The sequence below is a fragment of the Mixophyes fleayi genome, chromosome 2 (genome assembly GCF_038048845.1).
Source record: "Mixophyes fleayi isolate aMixFle1 chromosome 2, aMixFle1.hap1, whole genome shotgun sequence".
Taxonomy (NCBI): Eukaryota; Metazoa; Chordata; class Amphibia; order Anura; family Limnodynastidae; genus Mixophyes; species Mixophyes fleayi.
Window position 1 is genome coordinate 243636633 of NC_134403.1, and position 24712 is coordinate 243661344.

General features: G+C 38.9%; 1 protein-coding gene across 3 annotated transcripts in view; it reads right to left on the minus strand.

Annotated features, from left to right (window-relative positions):
- ACACA (acetyl-CoA carboxylase alpha) overlaps positions 1-24712 on the minus strand; it is a 526387-nt gene that overhangs the window by 269945 nt on the left and 231730 nt on the right. For all 3 annotated transcript variants that reach the window (XM_075195717.1, XM_075195718.1, XM_075195719.1), the window contains exons 34-38: positions 22924-22968; positions 9729-9770; positions 8503-8718; positions 5791-5946; positions 1445-1648 (exon numbers count right to left, since the gene is read on the minus strand). In XM_075195717.1, coding sequence (XP_075051818.1) covers positions 1445-1648; positions 5791-5946; positions 8503-8718; positions 9729-9770; positions 22924-22968 — 663 coding nt within the window. The remainder of the gene's footprint in view (positions 1-1444; positions 1649-5790; positions 5947-8502; positions 8719-9728; positions 9771-22923; positions 22969-24712) is intronic.

Genomic DNA, 24712 nt, shown 5'->3' on the forward strand with positions numbered 1-24712 from the left:
TGTGTTTATAAAGATTTTAAAAAAATATATATATATTTCTTGAAGGAGAAGTGATAGTTAGGAGTGGTTGGTGGTTGCCGGGGGTGACAGTGGGGAGTGGTTGGTGGTTGAGGCCTGGGCTATGGCCCAAATGCATGACTAGAACCTTTTTAACACCTTAAGTAGCTTGATTTGACTAGAATGCATGAGTATCATGCACGGGTTAACTTGTATATATGTATGTATATATATATATATATATATATATATATATATATATATATATATATATATATATATATATATATATACACATACATACATACATACATACACATAAACATATACACACATTATATAGGCAAAAGTATTTGGCCACACCTGTTGAATTGAGGTATGATACAAAATGGGTAGTTCTGAAGAGCTCAGTGAGTTCAAACGCAGTACTGTGATGGCATGCCACCTTTGCAATAAGATGGTTTGTGAAATTTCATCCCTGCTAGATATTCTATGGCCAGTGGTGAATAATACTATTAGAAAGTGGAAGTGTTTAGGAACAACAGCAACTCAGCCATGAAGCGGAACACCATGTGAAATCACAGAGCGGGGTCAACGACTGCTAAGAAGTATGGTGAGTAAAAGTCACCAAAGCTCTGCTGATTCCAAAGCTGAAGAGTCATGAGCAATGGGAGTTTCCATGGCCGAACAGCTGCATGCAAGCCTCACATCAACAACACAATGATTCAGCATACTAAGTAATTTTGGACCATGTTATGCTTCCAACTTTTTGGCAACAGTTTGGGGAAGGCTCTTTTCTATTCCAACATAACTGTGCCCCAGTGCACAAAGCAAGTACTACAAAGACATGGAGAACGTTACCTGCCTGACTACATTTTGCCAACTGTGAAGTTTGGTGGAGGAGGGATAATGGTATGGGGCTGCTTTTCAGGGTTTTGGCTCGACCCCTTATCTCCAGTGAAGGGAAATCTTCATGCATCAGCATACCAAGTACTCTTGGATAATTCTATGCAAAATAAAAAACACTTTGTGGCAACAGTTTGGGAAAGGCCCTTTTCTATTCCTATATGACTGGGCCCTTGTGCACAAATCAAGGACTGATGAGTTCGGTGTGGAACAACTTGACTGGCCCACACAGAGCCCTGACCTCAACCCCATTGAACACCTTTGGGATGAACTAGAACGGAGATTGCGAACCAGGCCTTCTTATCCAACATCAGTGCCAGCTCTACAGAATGAATGGCCACAAATTTCCACAGAAAAACTCCAAAATCTTGTAGAAAGCCTTCCAAAAATATCGGAAGCTGGTATCGCTGCAAAAGGGGGACCAACTTCATGTTAAAATATATCTATTTGAATACAATGCCCCTGTTGGTGTACACCTGATCATTAATGCAAATGTCTAATCAGCTAATCATGTGGCAGCAACTCAAAACATATCCCTTACCTGTGCAGTTCTGGAGTCAGTCACCTCTTTGTATAAGCTGATGTCTAAGTAGTAGCCAGATTCATTTGTCAAAAATAGGCGTATTGGAATTTGCTTTCCTGTTGGTGTTAAGCGGATGTTTATTTTTAATTCAGCTTGTAGAACACGTAATTTCCACAACCGACTTCCATAGCGCATGACCATGCTCCGAACAGATTCCTCAATCTATTGACATACAAGGTAAACATTACAATAAAATTTTACTTTCACTGGAAAACACTTCCATTTAAGTTCCTGATACTGTAACAATGTGTAAACTAACAATTAAAGGGAAATCATAAACAAAATACATGATTTTAAAATGTTAAAATGAAGGCAGTGCATTGGATTAAAAAAAATGCACAGGATATTACTGTATTGCACTGGGCAGGGCCTGATCAACCAATAGGCCGATCAGGCTGCAGCCTGGGGCGCCTATGCCCAGGGGGGGGGGGGCGCAGCGCCGTCAGCATTTTAGAAATTTTACTACTGATATTGTGCACTCGGAGGCGCCCCTCTTTCACACTGTAGCTCCCTCCTCCCCTCTCCTCCTACCCACTCCTCAGCTCCCCACCTTCCCCTCCCTCTTCTCCCTCCTCACTGGCTGTCAGGCGTGATGTCATCAACATTTCCCGACTGTGTCAGTGAGGATCTGCAGTAAGAAGAGCTGATTGCCGACGGAAGAGAAGACAGGTAAGTAGATGTGTGTTTAAGCAGAAAGGGGGGACAGAGTGTGTGTTTATGCAGAAAGGGGGGACAGAGGGTGTGTTTATGCAGAAAGGGGGGACAGAGTGTGTGTTTAAGCAGAAAGGTGGGTCAGAGTGTATTTTGAGGGGAACAGCGTGCACAAAGGGGGACAGAGTGTGTTCTGAGGGGGACAGTCATAAATTGGCCACTGCGGTGTGATGAAATGGCTGGGGGGTCATGAATTGGCCGCTTATGGGGGATATATGATCTCTGCATTATGTGACGTTCATGAGGATGCTCTCTAAAGAGCCTAATCATTGAGGGTTTGTAAATGTACTCCTGAATTTTCCTTTAATGAGATTTCTTTTTTTTTGGGGGGGGGGGGGGGGGGGCGCTACGGGTCTATGAGCCTAGGGTGGCCAAAACCCTTAATCAGGCCAAGGCACTGGGGCACCTAGATGGTCCACACTGTGCACATCAAGATACTTGGCTCCACTTGACACTCAAAAACACCTTTCGTAGACTACAAGTGAGCCTCAATAGCAAAATGCTTGTGATTGTCTTGTGAGGAAGGGGGCTTTGATCAGTGTGCGGACATGTCCTTGGTTTCTGAGGATAAATACATCTATCCTGTCACATAAGAAATATGTTGTAAAGAAGAAACTCCACCCAGCGCTTTACATTCCTCTTCTTTGTATCTTTACAAATATGAATGCGGTTAGTAGAAAATCGAGATTATTTGAAAAGAGCTATGAGTTTATTGTAGCAAATGCAAGTCTCACATCTGCATTGTGAGATTATAAGGTTACAGTCATAAATTGTAAGCCTCTCTGTATATTTCAGACACTTCCTAAAATTGTCACCACTGCCTCATGGAAGAGCAGTCTAAATAACTATAGCATCTGGAAGGGTTAGGACTGTGAGTGTGGGAATATCCGAGCAGCTGTTCCTTTATTTAATCCATGCTCTGTCCTTACTGAGCATAAAAGTGATTCTGAAGTTGTGACTGCAGTGGATGAGACATGTTGTACGAGCTGCCAGGACTTTGATGGCTCTGGAAAAAGTTATTTTCACCAAGAAGAACTGTTTAAATGCAGAAAGCTTGTTACAGGGGGTTGTAAGAGGTATTGATCTGGGAGGTGGTCATGAAGGAAATAGAGAGGTCAGGTGCCTGACAGCTGATACTGCTGAAAGAAACAGGAGGCGCATAGTAAAGATAGTTGAATCAGTGAGTCAAGATGGAGAGATAGTAGTTGCTGTACATGTTGGCACTAATAGTCTATCTACCAGTGATGTTGGGATATTGCAGACAGCTTATTATCTGTTAGGAAAGGAGCTTGGACAAGTAGCATCCTCAGTGTCCATCTCAGATGTTTTGACTGTTTATGGGATGGAGAAAGACAAGGTGCTTTACACAAGATACTTTAACAGTTACTTACAAAATTGGTGCAGGAAGAGAGGGTTTCACTTTGTCAGTAATGACAGTGGTGTTTGGAAGGATAAGATATTGTTCGAGAGATTGCTTACTTCCTGGTACTAATTGAACAGAGGTTTAGATGTGTAATTAGTGGTTTCATTTAGTTAAAGATGATGAAAAGTGTACTGGTCACAGTGGCAGGTTAAATAAAATATTTACAGTTTATGAAACCAGCTCCCTGAAATCAATCATGTCAAGGGATAATTAAGGTCTCATTGACTTTAAGCAGGGCCTTGGTACAATAATAACTATGACTGGGAGTTATACACTGTTTAAACACATAGAAACTGTGTGAAAACACATAGGAAAAAATAGGCAAAATATATGTGAAAAATTGGATAAAAGCAACTTTAATACAGAAGATATGATTGAGAGTATTTAAGTAACTCTACAAGCTGGAGAGGTTTTTCAAATACGGACAATTACTAAACCACCAGAACAAGATGAGGAATTGGATAGATTAACAAAGGAAATCACTAAGATGGTTTTGAAAGGTGAGGTGAGGACTAGAAATTGCCACCTGCTATATCGACCATGTGTAGTGGCATTCTGGACTGCTTGCATTGGGGCATTCAATCACAAATAGTAAAGGAACAGACACGCAAATAAGCAATCCTAGATTGTAGATGTAGCATCGAAGAGTGAGGGAATTAGCAGTCACGAGAACTTCAGTCAGCGTGGCTTAATATACAGGCCGTCATATGGTAGAGATGCACCAAAATAAATGTTTTATAAGGGTTGGCTTTAGTAAAAAAAAAATTATTTACATGAATCTCTAACAGGGAGATAATTGTTAGGTGGAGCACAGAAACACTGGAGTAAAATAAATGTAATATTCAAAGTAACAGAGTTTGGTGGCAGATTTGATAGTAAAAGTAAAAGGATGAGAAAGGTCATATGGTTCTCCAAACAAGTGGCAGCTGTAAGAAAACTTATTTAAGAAATAAAGACAGACACAAACAGAGGAGGATAAAAAGCATGTGAAGCCAGGCTAAAATGAGTCAAAATGCACAATAAAACATTCTATTGAGCAAACAGAAGAAGAATCTGCACAGTTAGTAAAAAAGGGTGACAAAACTTTTTAATTAAATTAGTCAAAGAAAAAAAACAAAAAAAACAAAGGTAGGAATAGTAAAGTTAAAACTGAAGGAAGTTGATAAGTTCAAAAAGGTAAAAAATTGCCAATTGCCTAAAAACTATTTCTGCTTTGTATTTATGTTGAAGGCAGTAGAGGGGAAATATATATATTACTGTGCTAGAGACACAAATATTTACTACAGAAGAGATGTAACTTGAGCTGTTACTTAAATGTTTATGGGTCTATGAGTCCAGATAGTATATATCCAAGAGTATTAAAAATATTAAAAGTAGTTGTTGCAGCGACATTAAACACACTTTTTTAACCAATTATTGCAGATCGGTGTAATTCCAGATGATTGGATAATTGAAATTCCAGATCCACTAAACAAAACAGGCAGTATGGAAAAATGATAACTATATAGATAGACCTGTCAGTCTTACATCAATAGCAGATGGAATACCTACAATGAGATCATCCCAGACAAATTAGGTGGATTGTTTGATTTGGTAGATATAGTGATAAATCAGGGTGGATCATATATATTTATAGTTTGATTTTAGTAAAACATTTGTTATTATATCGCCCAATTAATTAATTAAAAAAACAAAAAAAACAAACAAACTGAAAATCCATAAATGTGACTGAAAGGTAGTGGAATAGATAAAGAATTAAAACAATCACAGGAGACAGAGTGTTGTAATCAATGTTGTTGGTTTAGGAGGAGAACTGGTAACCAATGGAGTACACTAAGGATCAGTCCTGGGCACTGTTTTGTTTAATATATACATTAGAAATATTATTTGTGGTTACAAGGGAAGGCGTGTCTTTTTTACAGATGATACAAACATTTGTTGTAATGCTTAGGGGTGGTCCACAGACACTATATAGCAAACAGAAGCCAAACTGGACTTACTTGGGCTTACCGGCCCAGGCTTTAATAAAGTTGAGGCACGGAGCTTACATGTAAACCAACTTTAAATATGGTAGCTTTTTTAAATGCTAAATCACTTTTATTCCCACACTACTTTTCACAACATATAAAAATAAATTAAAAATATCAGAAAAAGACACTTTAAGACATACCTTGGAAGGGTCCATGATAACAGTAGGGACAAAGTTTAAAAATATATGGTTGCAGTCAGTGCGCACATTGGTGTTATTAAAGGCCACTTCCAGTTCATCCATAGCTTCTAACAGGAGACGTTCACCTTCATTCTGAAGGTACTCAAATGAAGCTTCCTGTCAAATAAAACCACACAAGAGAGGAGGTACTGTATGTGTTAACTCATATACAGGATGAAACCCTATCCTAAAATGTGGTAAAGCCACTCAGTGCCCTCTCCAAATTATTAGTCCTACTACGAAACAACAATATTGAAATACAATCTAAGCTAAAGCAGAAAGCATCATTATAATGATATTGTATTTTAAAGTCACTTTTAAAGGACACATAGAACATATATAGACACATAGAACACGTGAAGTTACCAGGTTTTCTGGCCCAATTCTACCCACTTCACTCTGGCTGGCCACCAACGGGTGCCTTCCTATGCCAGGGAAGTCTACCCAGTACCTTCTAGAATTCGTATTAGTCACTCAGGCAAATGTAGTTAGAAAGTAAAGCAATACATTTATTTTAATAAAAACAATCACTAGGTTATTATGTACACACAGTAAATAAATGGCAGGTAGGTTTACCACATTATCTGTCCCTTACCTCACTAGCTTAAAGAGATAGGTCACCTGGCTGCCCAGACTTGACAGCCCATGGATCTCGCTCATCTGCATATGTAGACTCTCGTAGAGAGTGTCAAAAACTAGATTTTGCACCTTCCATGAATGAAATCCCAGAGTGAACACCCCCCTTCCCCAATGAAGTGGCTCCTTATATCTAGGGTCAAATTTCCACAGTGCTTTCCCCTCCCTCGGCAAACCCCTAGGTCTCTCTCTCTTTAAACATTGATAGGTCCTGGATAGGGGGGTTGGAGGGGAGAGTGGAGATGAGCTGTGCTTCCACAGAAGCCCCCTGCTGGGATGCAGACAAAATGTCTAAACTAGTCCTATGGAGAACAATAGATACTAATTGGCTTCCCCCCACCTCAAAAGATAAGGAAGCAGTCAGCACCTCCTAAAATTAACCCCATACACTACTTTGTGATGTCACAGGGTTCCCAGCTGTTCTCTGCTTCCTGCAGAGAAAGGAGGGTGGAGAATGAATGCAGCTCCAGCCCCCTCACATCCTGGACACTACCTGATCTTTAGCCATAACCCACCCGGCTCCACTTTAAGGACAATGAATAACAAACTCACTGCCACATCATCAATATACAATACACAACATACATATTTACACTGAGCTACAATGTCCCCCTTATCCACATGAAATTAGACACTGTAGTGGTATTCTGTTGAGATGGGGAATAAAAGCAAGGACTATAAAATGTGCATGCTATTATCCACATTTTCTGAGAAACGAGAAACAGGCTGGTTACGGTGTTATCAAACTCATTTTGTCACAGAATAAATAACATAACATTAATACGGTGATTTAGAGTTGGACACGAGTGCATCAGCCAATAGTTATTTTGCGCACAACTTGAGCCAAAATTCTCACCTGCACGTATACAACACTAGTGGCCCCTTAAACTTAGTTGGGCGGATCAGGGTCGCTCACATGCAAGTGCAATACATTAAAACTTTCCAGAAGCAAGAAAAGTACATCCCTTTGTGATACATCTCATTTTGAGTAACACATTTCTTTAAAATATTGTACATTCCTTCCTAGGCAGACATTCTGGGCCAGCACAAAAAAAGTGCAGTTTCCAAGTCGGTAATGACAACTGAACTCTATGTACTAGATTTAAGATTACATTTATCTAAAGATAGATGTAAGCCAAAATACAGACTAGGAAATTAAATTGTGTAGATGCATACTTGTACAAATTCAAACAGGCTTTATTTACATTAGACTCTATGGGTCTGATTCATTAAGGAAAGTAAAGCAAAAAAAGTAGTAACTTTGCACCTTGGCAAAACCATGTTGCATTGGAGGGGAAGGGAAATTTAAAATGTGGGGACGGATTTATAGTTGGGATAGGGTATGTCCTAGACCAACTTTAAATTTCAGTGTAAATATAAAGTTATCAAGTATTTGTGTGCTACATGAAAAAGCAGCCAGCATTTTCCTTATGTGCAAAATGATAAACTAATTTGCACCTCTGGCATTGTAACATGGTTTTGTCCAGGAGCAAATTTACTCCTTTTATTGCTTTGCACTCCTTAATCAATCAGGCCCTACAAGTCTATTATAATTTGTTTGGAGCTAATCATGTGATGGAATACTTTATTTTCATGCCACTGATGAAAAACAGACAAAATTATTTGTGAAAAGTACATATCCTAATACAATACAAATAATTTATCGAATATATCAACGTATAAAATGTGGCTTTGGCCAATGGCCAGTACCCTTTCAGGTTCTCCCATGAAACGGATATTTAACATACATTGGGTCTGGCGCTATCTTGACTTTGTTCTATTACTTTATATGTCACAGGTAACCTGCAACAACATCTAACTGCAGTTTACTCTTGTATATTAGATAAACATATTATAGTAATTGTATCAGTGTCTAGTCCCCTACCTCCACATGGGATAATTTGTTTTAGCTATATAACAAATGTTAACAAAGAATTCATGCTAATGTTTGTAATACTGAAATATTTATAAAGCCCTAGCCATATTAATAACATTTTGCAAGCCTAACTTGTAATCAAAATTGAAAATAACACTTACCTTAGTGACTAGGTCAGAGTGTCTGATGATTGCACGGACAAAGAATCTATAATCTGTCACTTCAGTTCCCTCTTCTACCTTTGCAGCCCCCAAATATAGATGCATTTTATGGTTAGCACATGGGATCGCTGTTAAATCAAAGTTTCTCATACGGTTCAGCTCTAACTGGAAGGCAAGAGCAGGTTCCAAATGCCTGTAGATTCTGTCTTCTTCAAACTTGGGAAAACACAGAATTGTAAAGAGTGTTATTGAAAAATATCAAAAATATACTAACCTAAAGGACTTAATGAATAATGTACAGATTGTATTTATTATATAACCGGAATATAACAGCTTAAAATGCTGATTCAATCATTCCTCACGGAGTCAGGGATCCTGTCTATTCTAGCACAAAGTAGTACTATATAGAGGTGGCAAGTTAACTATCTACAAGAATCTCAGGCCCTTCAGTAGTAAGCTTTTGGGCTGAGAGGACATAATGACCTGGCAGTGAAACTCTACAAAAATTAATCCACTGCTGAAGCAAAAGCAAACTCCCCAAGTACAACCTAATCCCAAGAGGCTATTTACCTGGGGTCCAGCATTTAAGTTATGTGGCAGGGCCCCTAATGTCTATGAAGATAAACCGGCTATGCAGGAGCATGCAGCAGACATTCCTGGGCACTCTTCACTTCTGCCAACCCAGTCTTTTTTTCAGACAAGCCACATGTTGTCTGTATGTCTCCTGAAGCTTTCAGAAGCAGGCAGAGGTGTGGCAGGTGCGCAGAATACATCTGTAAACCCGTCATTTAGCCTAAACGTAAGACTAAGAAATCTTTTGTAACAGGATTGATCAACAAAATTAATCAATCTTTAACAAAAATATTATTTATATCTTAATTTCATACTGCTTTTGTTTAATCTGATATAGTTCTGATATTGTTCTGCAGATTACAACATATTCCTTTATAACAGTAATAATATATTACAGTTAGATCAGTGCTGAAATTCATCTTCTCATCCTAATTTTCCTCTCATACTTTCTTCTCTTAGGGTAATGTCACACAGGTGATTCATTTGTAGCATTTAATTCTGTAAATATCCCAGCAAATATGTCTTAAAAAAATGTATTAATGTTACTGGAGGATGTTACACCAGCGATTTTCCACTAGCAAACTGCTGGCAGTTGCTGCAGATAGTGATTTAGCCCAGCAGATAAGATTGGATGGATGGATGGATGGACTCACCTTGTTTCTTGCACGAAATGTAAAAAACTTCGGGAATTCCCTCTAAACAGAAAAATAAATTGAAGAAAAATCATATGCACAAAAGAAAAAAACAACTATATTAATAAAGAAGCAGAAGGTTATAACATTTATGCAATTTGTAAGCAACACTTGAAACAAGGAGGCTAAAGGTTATGTAGACCACTTGATTTTTAAAAATATAATCCATACAGACAGTCACTCTTGTGTGATATCTCCCTGAAGGTTACACATGATCTTATAATAGGTTATACATTATGAAGAAGTGGCTCGATCTGTCTGGTTTAACTCATCTGAAATCCTAGCTGAAGCTTGTGCTGCTGTTTTCCCTCTTATAGTGTGACCAACTCGGGCTGGCATAGACTGTTGATGTACTTTCACAGGGTTTGAGGAATTTTCAAAGTAGATTAGAATTTCATAAATTCTTTTTTAAAGACAAATTTATAAATGTATATCAATTTGTACAAACATAGGGCACATAAAAAAGTTCTCTATTTGCAATACTACACAATCCTTATCTGTGTGGAGTTTGTATGTTCTCCCTGTGTTTGCGTGGGTTTCCTCCGGGTGCTCCGGTTTCCTCCCACACTCCAAAAATATACTTGTAGGTTAATTGGCTGCTATCAAAAATTGACCCTAGTCTCTACCTCTCTGTCTGTATGTATATGTCTATGTGTGTGAGTGTGTGTCTATATTAGGGAATTTAGACTGTAAGCTCCAATGGGGCAGGGACTGATGTGAATGAGTTCTCTGTACAGCGCTGCGGAATTAGTGGCGCTATATAAATAAATGATGATGATGATAGTTCTTCCTTTGCTTTTATAGTAATGGTAAATTCGGCTTCACAAAAAGGGATCTACTTTAGCCAGATTTATGGATTCTCCCTATTTAGCCAAGTCCCCAGGCCGTTGTTAGTTGTCGCCAGCAATAGCTTTCACCAGGGCTCACTGCAAAGCAAGTACCGCTGCTGTCCTGTTATCGCTATCGCCATCTCAGGATGGCGACAGCAGTGGAGAATACTCGAAGAATGGCTTTATTTATCCGAAAGTCTTCTTTCATAGAGCAATTTTTTTAAAAATATGTTTACATTTTTTTTCAGAAAGTGGAACTGGAAGCCCAAGTCCAGGCTTCCAGTTCCAGTTTGAATGACTAAGCCTGGACACGCATGTACTGACGGACACAAGACTGGCTGGTGAAGCAATAAGACTCTTATTTCCACTGCCAGACAGTATCACTTAGTTGCCGCAGTTAAAGTTAATGGTAAATTGCAGGAATAGAAAGTTTTCTATTGCTGCAATAAGCTGCAATAGGAAAACTTATCCTATCGCTACTTAATAGTAAATGGACCCATAAGTGAAAGAACGAGCAATGTGGTATGTCCTACCTTTCCAGCTTTTTTAGGTAGGTTTTTTTAATTCACTTTAATATTCATTTACCACTTGACAGCTTTATTAAGTAGAAATATCAGCTGTAAATATGCATAACATGTTTATAGCACCTGTCACGAAACAGGGTGCTACTGGACTGAGAACTTTTATTCATCACCCGTTTCTCACAGTTTAATATACTTTTTATTCCTTGGCCCAGTCTAAGTATATACACCAGAGAATCGGTGTATTATGTGTATTATTATTTCATGTTATAAGGTACATTTTGCCCTTGCTATTACCTGCAAAATTGTATGTTTTAGAAATAGAAAGAATATTGCCATATTGTGTAAAAATAACAGAAAAGCAGAAGTCATCTTGCTTGTGTTAGCTAATGTAATTACCATTTGTCTCAAATGTCCATTGTTATGACGTGTGGCGTAAACCTGGTTTCTAAACAGAACAATGTCTGAGTAACTTGACATAGCTATTGGCAGGAGTGGCTAGATGTAACTAGGTTAGAACTTCTAGATGATGTGCCTCCACAGTAATATACTGGCTGAAATAGCATTGGGAAATGTATTAATATATATCAATATAAATCTTATTGTAACAAAATGTATCACAGACTGTGTAATGTGGCAGATACAATGTGTCAGATGTCTTGTTGTTTCACGCAAGCCTGAAATGTCATTCCTTAATGATATATTTTAACCTTTTTGTTTAGTGTATCCAGCCAAATAGCTCATTGAGTCAAGCCATTCCATTGTATAATCAAGGTAACAGAGACTGTATGTCTAACAGTTAAAGTGTCCACTGATAGACCCCTGCTGTAAGGGGGAGAAGTGAGACATTTGACCTTACTCCCTGTGTATACAGCCAAGAATATAGGGAGAGCAGAATGCCAAAAGAACGATCTAGCTTGGAGGATCCGGGTGTACAAGACATCAGCAAAAAGGACTCTGGGCAGGCATTGTAGTGCCGCTGGAGGAAACCCTACAAGCACAGGGTCTGTGTGAGCCATTAACCCAAGCTAAGCGACATGGTAACTGTCTAGCTAAACGGTAGTGGTAATATTGTGGGAGGGTAAGACTCTGAAAGAGACTGAGATAATTACTTTGGAGCGCTGTCTATAAGAGGCTGCTGGAGGATACATGCTACCATTTACCCTGTATCTTGTAAACGTCTTGTGGTGTTGTGCTGTCGTAATAAAGCCTTAGTTTGTATATGCTCTGGTCTACCCAAGTGAATTGAATCCCATGGTAGCTGCCACCCCAGCTAAGGGTGGTATCCTAACAGCACACTTTACTGTTTTAAAATAAATTTAACACATAATTAATTTATTCATCACAATATGTGTATATAGTATTTCACATTGTTCAGTGTTAGGTAATAAAAGAACAACTTTATCTTCTCTTTTCTAAGCAAAAAAATGTATACATTTCACACATGTACATTTAAATCTTTTACTGTTGCTATTTCAGTATACGATCTATTATTATCGGAACCCTTGGTACTTAGGATTTGTAGTATTTTTCCACAATTTGGAACATCTAAGATATCCGAAATAATGTTAAACACTGTTTTTCCTCACACTGCCCCTGGCATTTTTCTCTTCATAAAATTGTTTAGCAGTTCTCCTCGCAATAGTATATGCTTAGTGGTTATGTCTGTGTGTATGACATTTTCATGCTTCCATATAACAGATCCCATACCTGGAATTGGTGATCTGTTATCAAATACTTGTTAGAATGTCAATTGTTACATGTAACTTATTGTTGTAAATCATACAAAAGCAGCACTTTGCATGTATGTTAAAGTTTCTGACTACACTGTCAGCTAGCAACATAGTTCACTTGCACTAATATAATGTATAGAAATTTAATCACTCCAATGATTAGTGGCATTACACACTACACAACATTGTATATAACCAAAATATGGAGTTTCGGTATAGAACCCTTCCTTACTTTTAGAGTTTCTTGGAACTTTTCAAAGGACTTTGTTTTTTGTGTGTTAATTACAGTCAACATAATTATTTCCCAGCATGTTTAGGTGGAAATGCCTTGCTCCAGCTAACTTCCATTTTCTCATCTCATTAGGTTTTTAACATGATTATTAGTATAATAATCAGCTGTGATGATTTGTGTTGCATGTTTTCACATTCTCTAATATGCAGGATGTCTTGATTGGCTAATTTAGGCAAATTATTTTGATTGTCTTGATGATGGTTGGCTTATTTGATCGCAGCAGGGGCATAATTTGCATTTATAGGAAGCAAAGTTGTTGTTTTTTCATGTTGAAAAGCAATGAGATGTTTTTTATTGTGATATCTGCCCCTAGTAGCAGCGTAATTTCTAGAAAATAGCTTCATTAAAATGATAACATGTGATGCTGTAATGACTCATTGTAGCCTCGAGGAGAAGGATATCCATCCAGAAGAGTTAACAGCTATGCTTATCAGGTTTTAATCATTAAGGCCATACTGTATCTCTACTCTGAGCTGCTTTATCTATTTATTTTAAATGAAACTGCATAATTTTAAAATCATTATGAAAAGAGGTTTCAGTCTTCTGCCTGGACAAACCTGAAAGTCTGTATGGAACTCCTTAAAACAAAACTAAAACACATTTTTTATTCTGAATTTCTACTGTTTTGTGACCTGAAAAAAAATATTTGCTGAGGTTTGCTTGAAGGGATAGGTCTCCCCCAGTAGCACACTACCAGGTCTCCTATCTAAAACTAATTACAGTATCTGTGACAAGATGTATATAAAGGATGGTAGATCACGATATACACAGTTGCTGCTGCTTTCTCTTAAAAGAACCACACAAATGTTCTAATAAAATGGAATAGATACATATGAACATTTTTTTAGAGTTTTCAGCACTAGAAGTAGAATCACATAGCAGAGTGAATGTGGTGGAAATAAATACATGGATGAATTCACACCAAGCAACTGATTTCAAGTAATTTGATCTAAAAATATTGTCTAAATGACATCATACTATATTGTATTTTCATTTTTTATATGTTATATAGACTTTGAATCACTATGGAGGGAAAGATCACTACATTGTGATATAAGGATCTTCTCACCATTTGAATATAAGTATTTTTATTTATTTATTTATATTTCATGATGTATATTTGATTATTTTACGATTTATCTTTGTAGAAAGTGACATGTGAATACGCTCAGTAGCTCTGAAAACTCTTAAAATTTTTCATATATATTAATCCCAGTACCTGAAACAACCTAAGCTATTTTAAAAATTTAAGCTGGTTGTCTAGGACAAACGGTAATGTGCATATTCTATAGTGGCATGTAAACTGCTCCCACCATCTTTGCCATCAGGAGATTCACACAGCTAGGAAATATTTCAAGTAAAATTTCTAAAAAAAATATGGGAATTATTCTCTCATACAGAGGTCAAATACTGTTTCCCATCGCCATCCTCTGGCCCTAAATTGCTCTGGGTAAGACCAGATGACCCTCTACTTCTAGAGGGGAGAGCGGTTTATATATAGGTGGCCCCACAATGAGGTGCTTCCAGGAACAGGTCAGAGCATTAGACCATGGCAATTTCATTACATAGCACCCACAATAAACTGAGTGGGGATACAGATGGTTAGGCATTCCCAATCTCTCACTACACCAGGAACACAAGGGTTTAAAGCCCAGAATACTAGGCTAATGGCTATTTTATTATGCTGATCACCAATGCACTTAAAGGGTAAGGGCAACTAGATATTTATTAATCAATTAAATATCAGTTCCGTTTTAGGTATCTTCAGCTGCTTTAGTGCTGCAGCTCGCATGGAAGATTCAGACTCCAAAGGTAAGGATGAGGCATAGGAGCAACTCGGAGCACAGCTAAGAGGCATAGGAGGAACTGGGAACACAACTATTAGGCATAAGAGCAATTGGGGGCACAATTATTAAGCACTGGAGGAACTGGGGGCACAACTATGAAGCTAAACATGAATTGGGGGAAAAACTGTGAGGCATAGCAGGAACTGGGGGCAAAACAATGAGGCTTAACATGAATTGGGGGCACAACTTTGTGGCATAATATGAACTGGAGACACTATTGTGTGGCATTACATGAATGTTTATTTGTAGGTCCCACTACTATTAATATTATGATGATATTAACATGATAAAATAAGAAATAATAAAATAACAAACAATATATATATCCACACACACATATACATATATATATATATATATACACACACAAGTTAACCTGTGCATGATACTCATGTATTCTAGTCAAATCAAGCTACTTAAGGTGTTAATGCATTTGGGCCTAGCGCAGACCTCCTCAGGGGAAGAGCGTTACTTCCCGACGCAAGCGCCCTTTTTTAACGTGGTTTTGTCCACATGTCACCACCTCATCATTTTTCTCCATCACCTCATCCTTCATCTTCATCACCACATCCTTCATCAAGCTACTTAAGGTGTTAAAAACTCCCCACTGTCACCCCCGGCAACCACCAACCATTCCCAACTGTCACTTCTCCTTCAAGAAATATATAGGTCAGTGTATAACTCTGCCCAGCAGGTGGCGATGCAGGTTGGTTTTTTTTTTCCCACACATGCCACTAGGCATTTATATAGTATATATATATATATATATATATATATATATATATATATATATATATATATATATATATATATACACACACACACATATACATATAAATACACACACACACATATATATATATATATATATAATCCCTTAGATTGTATGCTCTCCATCTACCTAGCCCTCCTCGTCGAGGACCCTCTACCCCCCGTCCCCTCTCGCTTCCTCCTCTCCCCTCTGGTGGTCTCCCTGTCATCCGTGCTCTCCCTCTTGGGCTCTGTCGAATGCAGACCTTCCCCTATCCCCTCTAACTGCGCTTTGAGCTTACTGAGTTACTGTGCTTATTGTTTACTGTACTGTGCTGTCTCACCTCGTTTTGTAATTTCGTTTGTCCCTGTATGGGATGGATATATATATATATATATATATATATATATATATATATATATATATATGTGTGCATGTGTGCGTGTGTGTATGTGTGTGTATATATATATATATATATATATATATATATATATATATACACATACATACACACATTATATTATATATATATATATATATATATATATATATAGCGCCGCCCAATGAGTTCTGAAGCACTTGACTGAATATGAGCAGATAATATTGCCTGAAACACTTCAGAATTCATCCTGCTGCTTTTGTCAGCAGTCATATCATCAATAAATACAAGGGAACCAGTTTCATTGGCAGCCATACATGCCCACACCATGACAATACCACCACCATGCTTCACTGATGAGGTGGTATGTTTTGGATAATGAGCATTTCCTTTCCTTCTCCATACTCTTCTCTTCCCATCACTCTGGTACAAGTGGATCTTTGTCTCATCTGTCCATAGGATGTTGTTCCAGAACGGTAATGACTTTTTTAGATGTTGTTTGCCCAACTCTAATCTGGTCTTCCTGTTTTTGTGGCTCACAAATGGTTTACATCTTGTGGTAAACCCTCTATATTCACTCTTGTGAAGTCTTCTCTTGATTGTTGACTTTGACACATATACACGTACCTCCTGGAGAGTGTTCTTGATGTGGCCAACTGTTGTGAAGAAAAACCTTCACCAGGGAAAAAATTCTTCTGTCATCCACCACAGTTGTGTTCCGTGGTCTTTCGGGTCTTTTGGTGTTGCTGAGCTCACCGGTGCGTTCTTTCTTTTTAAAAAATGTTCCAAACAGTTGATTTGGCCACACCTAATGTTTTTGCTATCTCTCTGATGGGTTTGTTTTGATTTTTCAGCCTAATGATGGCTTGCTTCACTGATAATGACAGCTCTTTGGATCTCATATTAAGAATCGACAGCAACAGATTCCAAATACAAATGTCACACCTAGAATCAACTTCAGACCTTTTACCTGCTTAATTGATGATGAAATAACGAGGGAATAGCCCACACATGTCCATGAAATAGCTTTGGAGTCGACTGTCCCATTACTTTTGGTCCCTTAAAAAGTGGGAGGCACATATAGAAACCGTTGTAATTCCTACACCGTTCACCTGATTTGGATGTAAGTACCCTCAACTTAAAACTGAAAGTCTGCAGTTAAAGCACATCTTGTTAGTTTCATTTCAAATCTATTGTGGTGGTGTATAGAGCCCAAAATATGAGAATTGTGTCGATATTCCAATATTTATGGATCTGACTGTATATGTGTGTATATATATATATATATATATATATATATATATATATATACACACACACACACACACACACACACACACACACACACACACACACACACACACTCACACACACAAGAAAACAGATACCATATAAGGGGCGCTTAACCCACTACTGGGCAATCAACATGCAAGATACAAGGAATATGTATAAAAGGAAAACACAGAGTCCAATTTACAGGAGGCAGCCAGTCCTAAATCAGATGGTGAGTCTGGATAATCTAAAAAAATGTAAAAAAGAACAGGCCGCCACATAGTGTATTACCAGGTGTATATAAACACAAACAATATGCTGTGATGAATTCCCAGACAGGGAAAGCACGTGACTTACAAGTTAATAACCCGTGAAGTCAATAACACATATATAAATAAAGTGACTCATATCCCAGGTGAGATCACCAATAGTAGGAGATTCTGCGTACCAGATACCAGACTTGAAAGGCACAACTAGATTATAGATGATGTTTCTATGTCTGTTCAGACGGCCAATACTGACTTCTCCTCAGCAGAATACACCGATTACAGCTGGAACCTCAGGTCATAGGCATAATAAAAAAGCTAAAATAGTGTGATACTGTATATAACAGATTTATTTAAAACAGTGAGTATCTCACTTACATAAAAACACTTTAAAGTATACATATAAAGGTTTCTTTTCACCATTAATCATCTGGGCTTCATGGAATCCAGTGGAATGGCAGCATGTGGTTCAGTCTTAAACTCCACAGCCACTTAGCTGGAAAATGGTTAGCGGCCAATATCCACAATCTAAAGTTCCAGATACACCAGATGAATCGGAGCAATCCTCAACGTGTTTCGTCCTTTCAATACGTGGACTTCATCAGGAGGGTCATGAATAGACCCTTCTGGTAATACATCTGGTAATACACTATGTGGCGCCCTGTTCTTTTTACCTTTTTATATATATATACAGAAATACAGTTCGGATGGATTCGGTTTTCAGGAAACCGAGCCCGCCCATATCTTATATATGTATATATATATATATATAAATATATAAAAGAGATGGGCGGGCTCGGTTTCCTGAAAACCGAACTGTATTTCTGAATTTGCACTACAAAGTGTAGGGTCTGATATACACCCTTAAAAAACTTCTGAATTTCTGAGTGCTGAAATCCTAATATAGCAGTCATTGCACTGTATTTTTCTAAATTTGCACTACAAAGTGTACGGGGTTATTAAAATGGATTCACAGCAGTACACAGATGAGCAGGAGCAGCAAGCAGCTGCTGCCACGAGTCCTGATGGTAGTTATCCCTGTACGTCATCTGGTAAAGCCTATGTAAAAGTACACAGTCTTTTGAAATCAGGGAAAAAAACAAACAAGAAAACACCTTTTACCGTGTTGAAGAGAAAAAGAGCTGTAATCCAGGAAAAGTTAACTGCCGATAGAAATAAATTGGCAACATGCCATTCTACACCTGCAGTGACAAAGAAAGAATGAGGCCTTCGTCTTTCTCTATGAGTGCGAGATCTAAAAATATTACGGAGGCTTCTTCTTGTAAGGTCACTTGTGACCAAGCAAGACCAAGTAATTCGGAGTCCAAAAGTGGTGCACAACTACTGTTACGTGTGAAAGCCGAGCTGGAAGAAAACTGTAAGGCATTAGAGAAAAATGTATGCTCAGAATCAAAAATGCCACCAATCCCTGAGGAGACTCCATCCACGAGTGGTATGTATAATAGTGACCATTCTGATAATGTACCCATAAAGAAGGAAACTTTCAGCATTTCTTCTGATGTGTGCCTGAACAGCCCCAGTGTAGCCGATGATACACCAATTGAGGATGCCACTTTGGAATTGGAAGAGGATGAGGGGGATATTTGTGTAACCGACGATGGCGCTAATGAGGACATTGATGAAATGAGGTTGTTTGTGTAAGTCCTACACCAGTGGAAACAGTTCTGGCACGTGATAAAAAGGAGGCCATTTTCATGACAGGACATAAGACCAAAAAATCCACTTCTTATGTGCGGAATTATTTCTACCCAAATCCTGGCAACAGTTGTCTAGCCATTTGTAGTGTATGTAAAACCACAGTCAGTCGAGAGAGGGACATTAACCATCTAGGAACCTCATCCATGCTACGCCATTTGACGAGAGTTCATGGCAAGGTGTTGGGAAAAGCTGAAAGTTATGGTAAAACAATTACAACAAGCAGTCCATCATCAGCTAGGACCCTTCTCTCGCCTACATCGGAGTTAGTCCTGCATCCAAGTTGGTAAGGCTTGATGACTCCTGCACTATCCTTGATTCCTCTGAAGAATTCTTGAGCATCAATCCCACTGCTGCTGTTGCTGCTCCCATAAGCAGCCCAAGAAGAAGAGCACTAGTACTTTACAACAATTAACTGTGAAACAATCTTTTGCTTGAGAAAGCAAGTATGACAGCAGTCACCCAGTCGCAAAGCGGATCACAGACGCCATGGCAACTATGCTAGTGTTAGATCTGCGTCCAATATCCACTATAAACGCAGCTGGTTTTTCACAGTTAATTGATGTTTTGTGTCCCCGTTACAAAATTCCATCGCAACACCATTTTTCACAAAAATCTATTCTTCAACTGTACCAAAACGTTCGTAAAAAATGTACTTATTGGGCTCAAAAATGCCATTCTACCCACTGCACACTTAACTACAGATATGTGGACAAGTGGAAATGGGCAAACCAAAGATTATATGGCTGTGACAGCCCACTGGGTTGGAAATTCGCCTTCACAAGCAGGAACAGCAGCAGCATGTATACCACTACGTAACATTTCTCACAGGCAGGCCACTCTTTGTATCACCAGCTTCACTAACAGGCATACAGCTGATAATTTGCTACGGAAACTAAGGGATGTCATTGATACATGGCTTATACCACTTGGACTCTCCCCAGGATATGTTATTTCTGATAACGCCAACAATATTGTGCGAGCATTACAGCTGGGTGAATTCCATCACATTCCCTGTTTTGCTCACACAATAAACTTGGTGGTGCAGAGTTTCTTGAAAAATAACTGTGGGGTGCAGGAGATGCTTTCGGTGGCCCGTAAAATCTCGGGACATTTCGGGCATTCTGCCACAGCATGTAGGAGATTGCAGCAGCTCCAAGAACAGTTTAACTTGCCCTGCCACCAACTTAAACAAGAGGTGTTAACAAGGTGGAATTCCACCCTGTACATGCTTCAGAGGATGGAGGAACAGCGCAAAGCCATCCAAGCGTATGGCACAAGTCATGACACTGGGAAAGGAGGGGGAATGTATTTCAGTCTTACACAGTGGAGAATGCTTTCTGTGCTGTGCAAGGTGCTGAAACCATTTAAAGTTGTGACATGTGAAGTGAGTTCAGACTTTGCTAGCTTGAGCCAAGTCATTCCCTTAATTAGACTTTTGGAAAAGCAGCTTGACAAACTGAAGGAGGAGATGAAAGAAAGTAATTCCGCAAAGTATGTTGTCCTTGTAGATCAAGTACTTAATTCGCTTTGCAATGATCCAAGAGTTATTAAAATTTTGAAGTCGGATCACTATGTTTTGGCGACTGTGCTTGATCCTAGGTTTAAGACCTATATCGATTCTTTGCTTCCAAATGACCGAGATCTGAACAGATGCAAGGAGCTCTTGGTCAGCAAGTTGACCGCTGAACTGGTCCTTGGCTTGACGACGTCTCCTCCTTCAGTTTCTCAGGCAGCTTCTGCTCGTAAAAAATTGCACTTTCCAAAGAGAAGCAGGGATGACGCAGGTGGCAGACCACAACAGTTTGACATCTGGTCTGGTTTGAAAGTTTTAACCAAAAAAAGTGTGACCTTGGCCATAACTCCATCCGATCCTACTATTAATATGCAAAGGATGGTGGAGGATTATTTTCAAGAGTTCATTGAAATCGACATGTCAAACAGTCCATTTCCATACTGAGGAGGAAAAACAAGCCATTTGGAAACCCATGTACAAACTTGCTTTGCAATACCTAAGCTGCCCAACCTCCAGTGTGTACTCAGAAAGAGTTTTCACCACAGCCGGGAACCTTGTCAGTGATTGATGTAGGAGGTTACTTCCTAAAAATGTGGAAAAGATGATGTCCATCAAAATGAACTACATCTTTCACGAGGAAGACCTTTACCAGCAAATACATCCAAGTACTGACACTTCTCTAATGGCGGATTCCAGCTGAGATGAATTAATAGTCTGTGATGATGATGTACACACTGATGAGGGTGAGGATGATGCTGAAGATGATGACGACGACAACATTTTGACAGTGTAAAATTCATATCACAGCACTGTTGGTCTAGCATGCCTTTAGGCCATTGATAGCTGGTTTAGTGGGGGCCCAAGCAAATCAAGCACTTCAGCCACAAAAGTGGCAGCCCTTGTTGCTGAAGTGCTTGGTTTGTTAAAGTGTGCATGTCCTTTGTAAGATCCAACATATGGGTGGGTGGGAGGGCCCAAGCACAATTCCATCTTGCACCATTAATCTTTCCTGGCACTGATGTGTGTTTCTGCCATTACTCTAACAAGCCCATTGTTAGCTTGTTTAGGGAGGGCCATGTTGGACTTGCACTTTAGCCACAAAAGTGCCACTCCTTGCAGATGAACTGCTTGGCTTGATCAATTGTACATGCTACCTCTCCTAATTGTGGGTGACATTGTTATCTTGTCTATTGAGTCTATTGAGAGGTCCCTTAAAAAGTGGGAGGCACATATAGAAACCGTTGTAATTCCTACACTGTTCAACTGATTTGGATGTAAATTCCCTCAAATTAAAGCTTAAAGTCTGTAGTTAAAGCACATCTTTTTAGTTTCATTTCAAATCCATTGTGGTGGTGTATAGAGCCCAAAATATGACAATTGTGTCTATGTCCCAATATTTATGGACTTGACTGTATATATAAATACACACACATTTATATATATATATATATATATATATATACACACACACACACATATACACATACATACATATATACATACATATATATATTATATAAATATTTAAGAGACTAAAACGTCCCAGATTTATGCTGCAATGCTATGCTGACTTACTGTACTGCAGCTTAGTAAGAGGACACTTTAGTGACATTAGAATCAGCATTGAACGATCAGAGGACAGTGTTTCTCAATGATACTTGGACATATGGTTTTTTGAACAGTGCCTCAATTGTCCTCATACCACAACTTTACCAGTGATACACTACCACCTTTTGCTCTTTTCTTACTTGGTCCCTGCTTTTTCTACACTAGGATCTAAGATTTCAACACCTAAAATGTACAGTTCATAATCTGGCGAATGTCACAGTTATAAGCAAACAAAGTTTACTAGCTACAGAGCCCTTTTAACTGTTTATGCATTGTGTTGAAATATCCAGTGAAGAGTTAAAAAAGAAAGCTGTGCACTGACAGTAAATATTAACCACAACAGATATACATCTGTAACATGTCACATTAATCCTTGTTATTTTTATTTCTTTACCAAGTTATTTTATTTATTTAGGTGTACTCACATGAAATCGTTGGTCTACTTCGCAGTTAATTTGCTTTCTGAAATCCTTAAGTTTGCACATGGAAAACAAAAAACAAGAGCACACAAATGTGAAAATAATAGGAACCAAGGTTTACCACAGACATAACAATCACAAAAAACATTCAATGTATGTTAAAGATCTTCCTTTCCTCAGCTGCGGTTAAAGGGCACAGCGAACAGCTAAGCATTATAAACATAAAAAAGGAATATAATGTGTATGTATGCTTTGTTATTTGTGTCTTCAAAGGTCACTTCCGAACTGCAAAATGAACAAAACACTTTTTTTATGATGCGGATGGGAGGAGTTGGCCAGTTTATGAGTGTTCCCTGACAAACGCAGTAAGTTTTCCCTCAAGTGCAGAAACAGGATTTTATTTGACAGGATGAGATTTAAATGAGAAAGAGGGATGGAAAAAACACAGGGTATGTTCTGCATTGCCTGTGGGTACACATACATTCTCTCCCAGCATCCCCAGAATCGGACTATATACCAGTAAACGCATCAACAACCAATTCATCTTTGAGCCCAATGGACCCTTCCGACAGCCTACAATTGCAGGGTGGAATGCGGAGGGGAATGCACGCATGTAAGTAGTCAATAAACAGTAAAGGCATGCCAAGCTCGACCGCACGTAGTAGTATCCGATTCAAGGTTTGGGCATCTCAAAAGTGTGTTTTTCTGTCGTATCACTTCATCATCATCGTCAACATTTATTTATATAGCACCAACAAATTCCGTAGCGCTTTACAATTGGGAACAAATATTAATAAGACAATACTAGGTAATACACACAGACAGAGAGGTAAGAGAACCCTGCTCGCAAGCTTACAATCTATAGAATAATGGGAGTTTGAAACACAAGGGCATGTGCTACATCATATTGCACAATGGACCAGCTAGAATGCAAAGGTAAAAGTACTGAGTGGGCTGTGTGTGTGTGTGGCAATGTTGATCAGAGGGTTATCACTTGCACCAGCTATAAGGCAGGTGTACAGTAAGTGCTGGGTGACAGTGATGACAGATGTGTATGTATGCTAGAACATGTGTTTTTCATCAGAAGCAACTGTAAAATGTTTTTTCACTGCCCACACAATGGCCAAACATTCCTTCTCAATTGTGGCATACCCCACCTTCCAGTTTAGCAGTTTTCTGCTCAAATAGGCCACAGGGTGCTCCTGCCCATCTGGCCCCATCTGACTAAGTACTGCTCCCAGTCCATACTGTGATGCATCAGTTTGCACGATAAAGTCCCAGTCATAATTAGGCGCCAACATTATTGGAGCATGTACCAGGGCTTCCTTCAACGACTCAAATGCCAGCTCACAAAAGGGTGTCCAGTCAACTACTTTGGGGAGTTTCTTTTAAGTGAGATCTGTCAGGTGCTTTGCTTCAATACTAAAAAGTCTGGGACAGAACGTCTGTAGTCCCCTGCAGTCGTTAAGAATGCCAGTACATGCAACTGGGTCGTGGGCTGGGGCCAGTCTCGGATTGTGTCTACCTTAGCTGGCTCTGACCTAACCCTACCTCCCCCCACACAATCACCCAGGTACTGTACACCTCTGACATCCCCACATGGCACTTCTCTGCCTTAACGGTCAGACATGTCCACCCCATCTTCCCTAACAACAGGCCTAGTTGATCCAGATTATCTTCCAAAACCTTACTGAAAATGGAAATGTCTTCTAGGTAACCCTGAACTCTGTCCAACTCATCTACAAAAGCATTAATACAGGGCACAGGCAGGGAACCTACTATGTCCACAGCCACT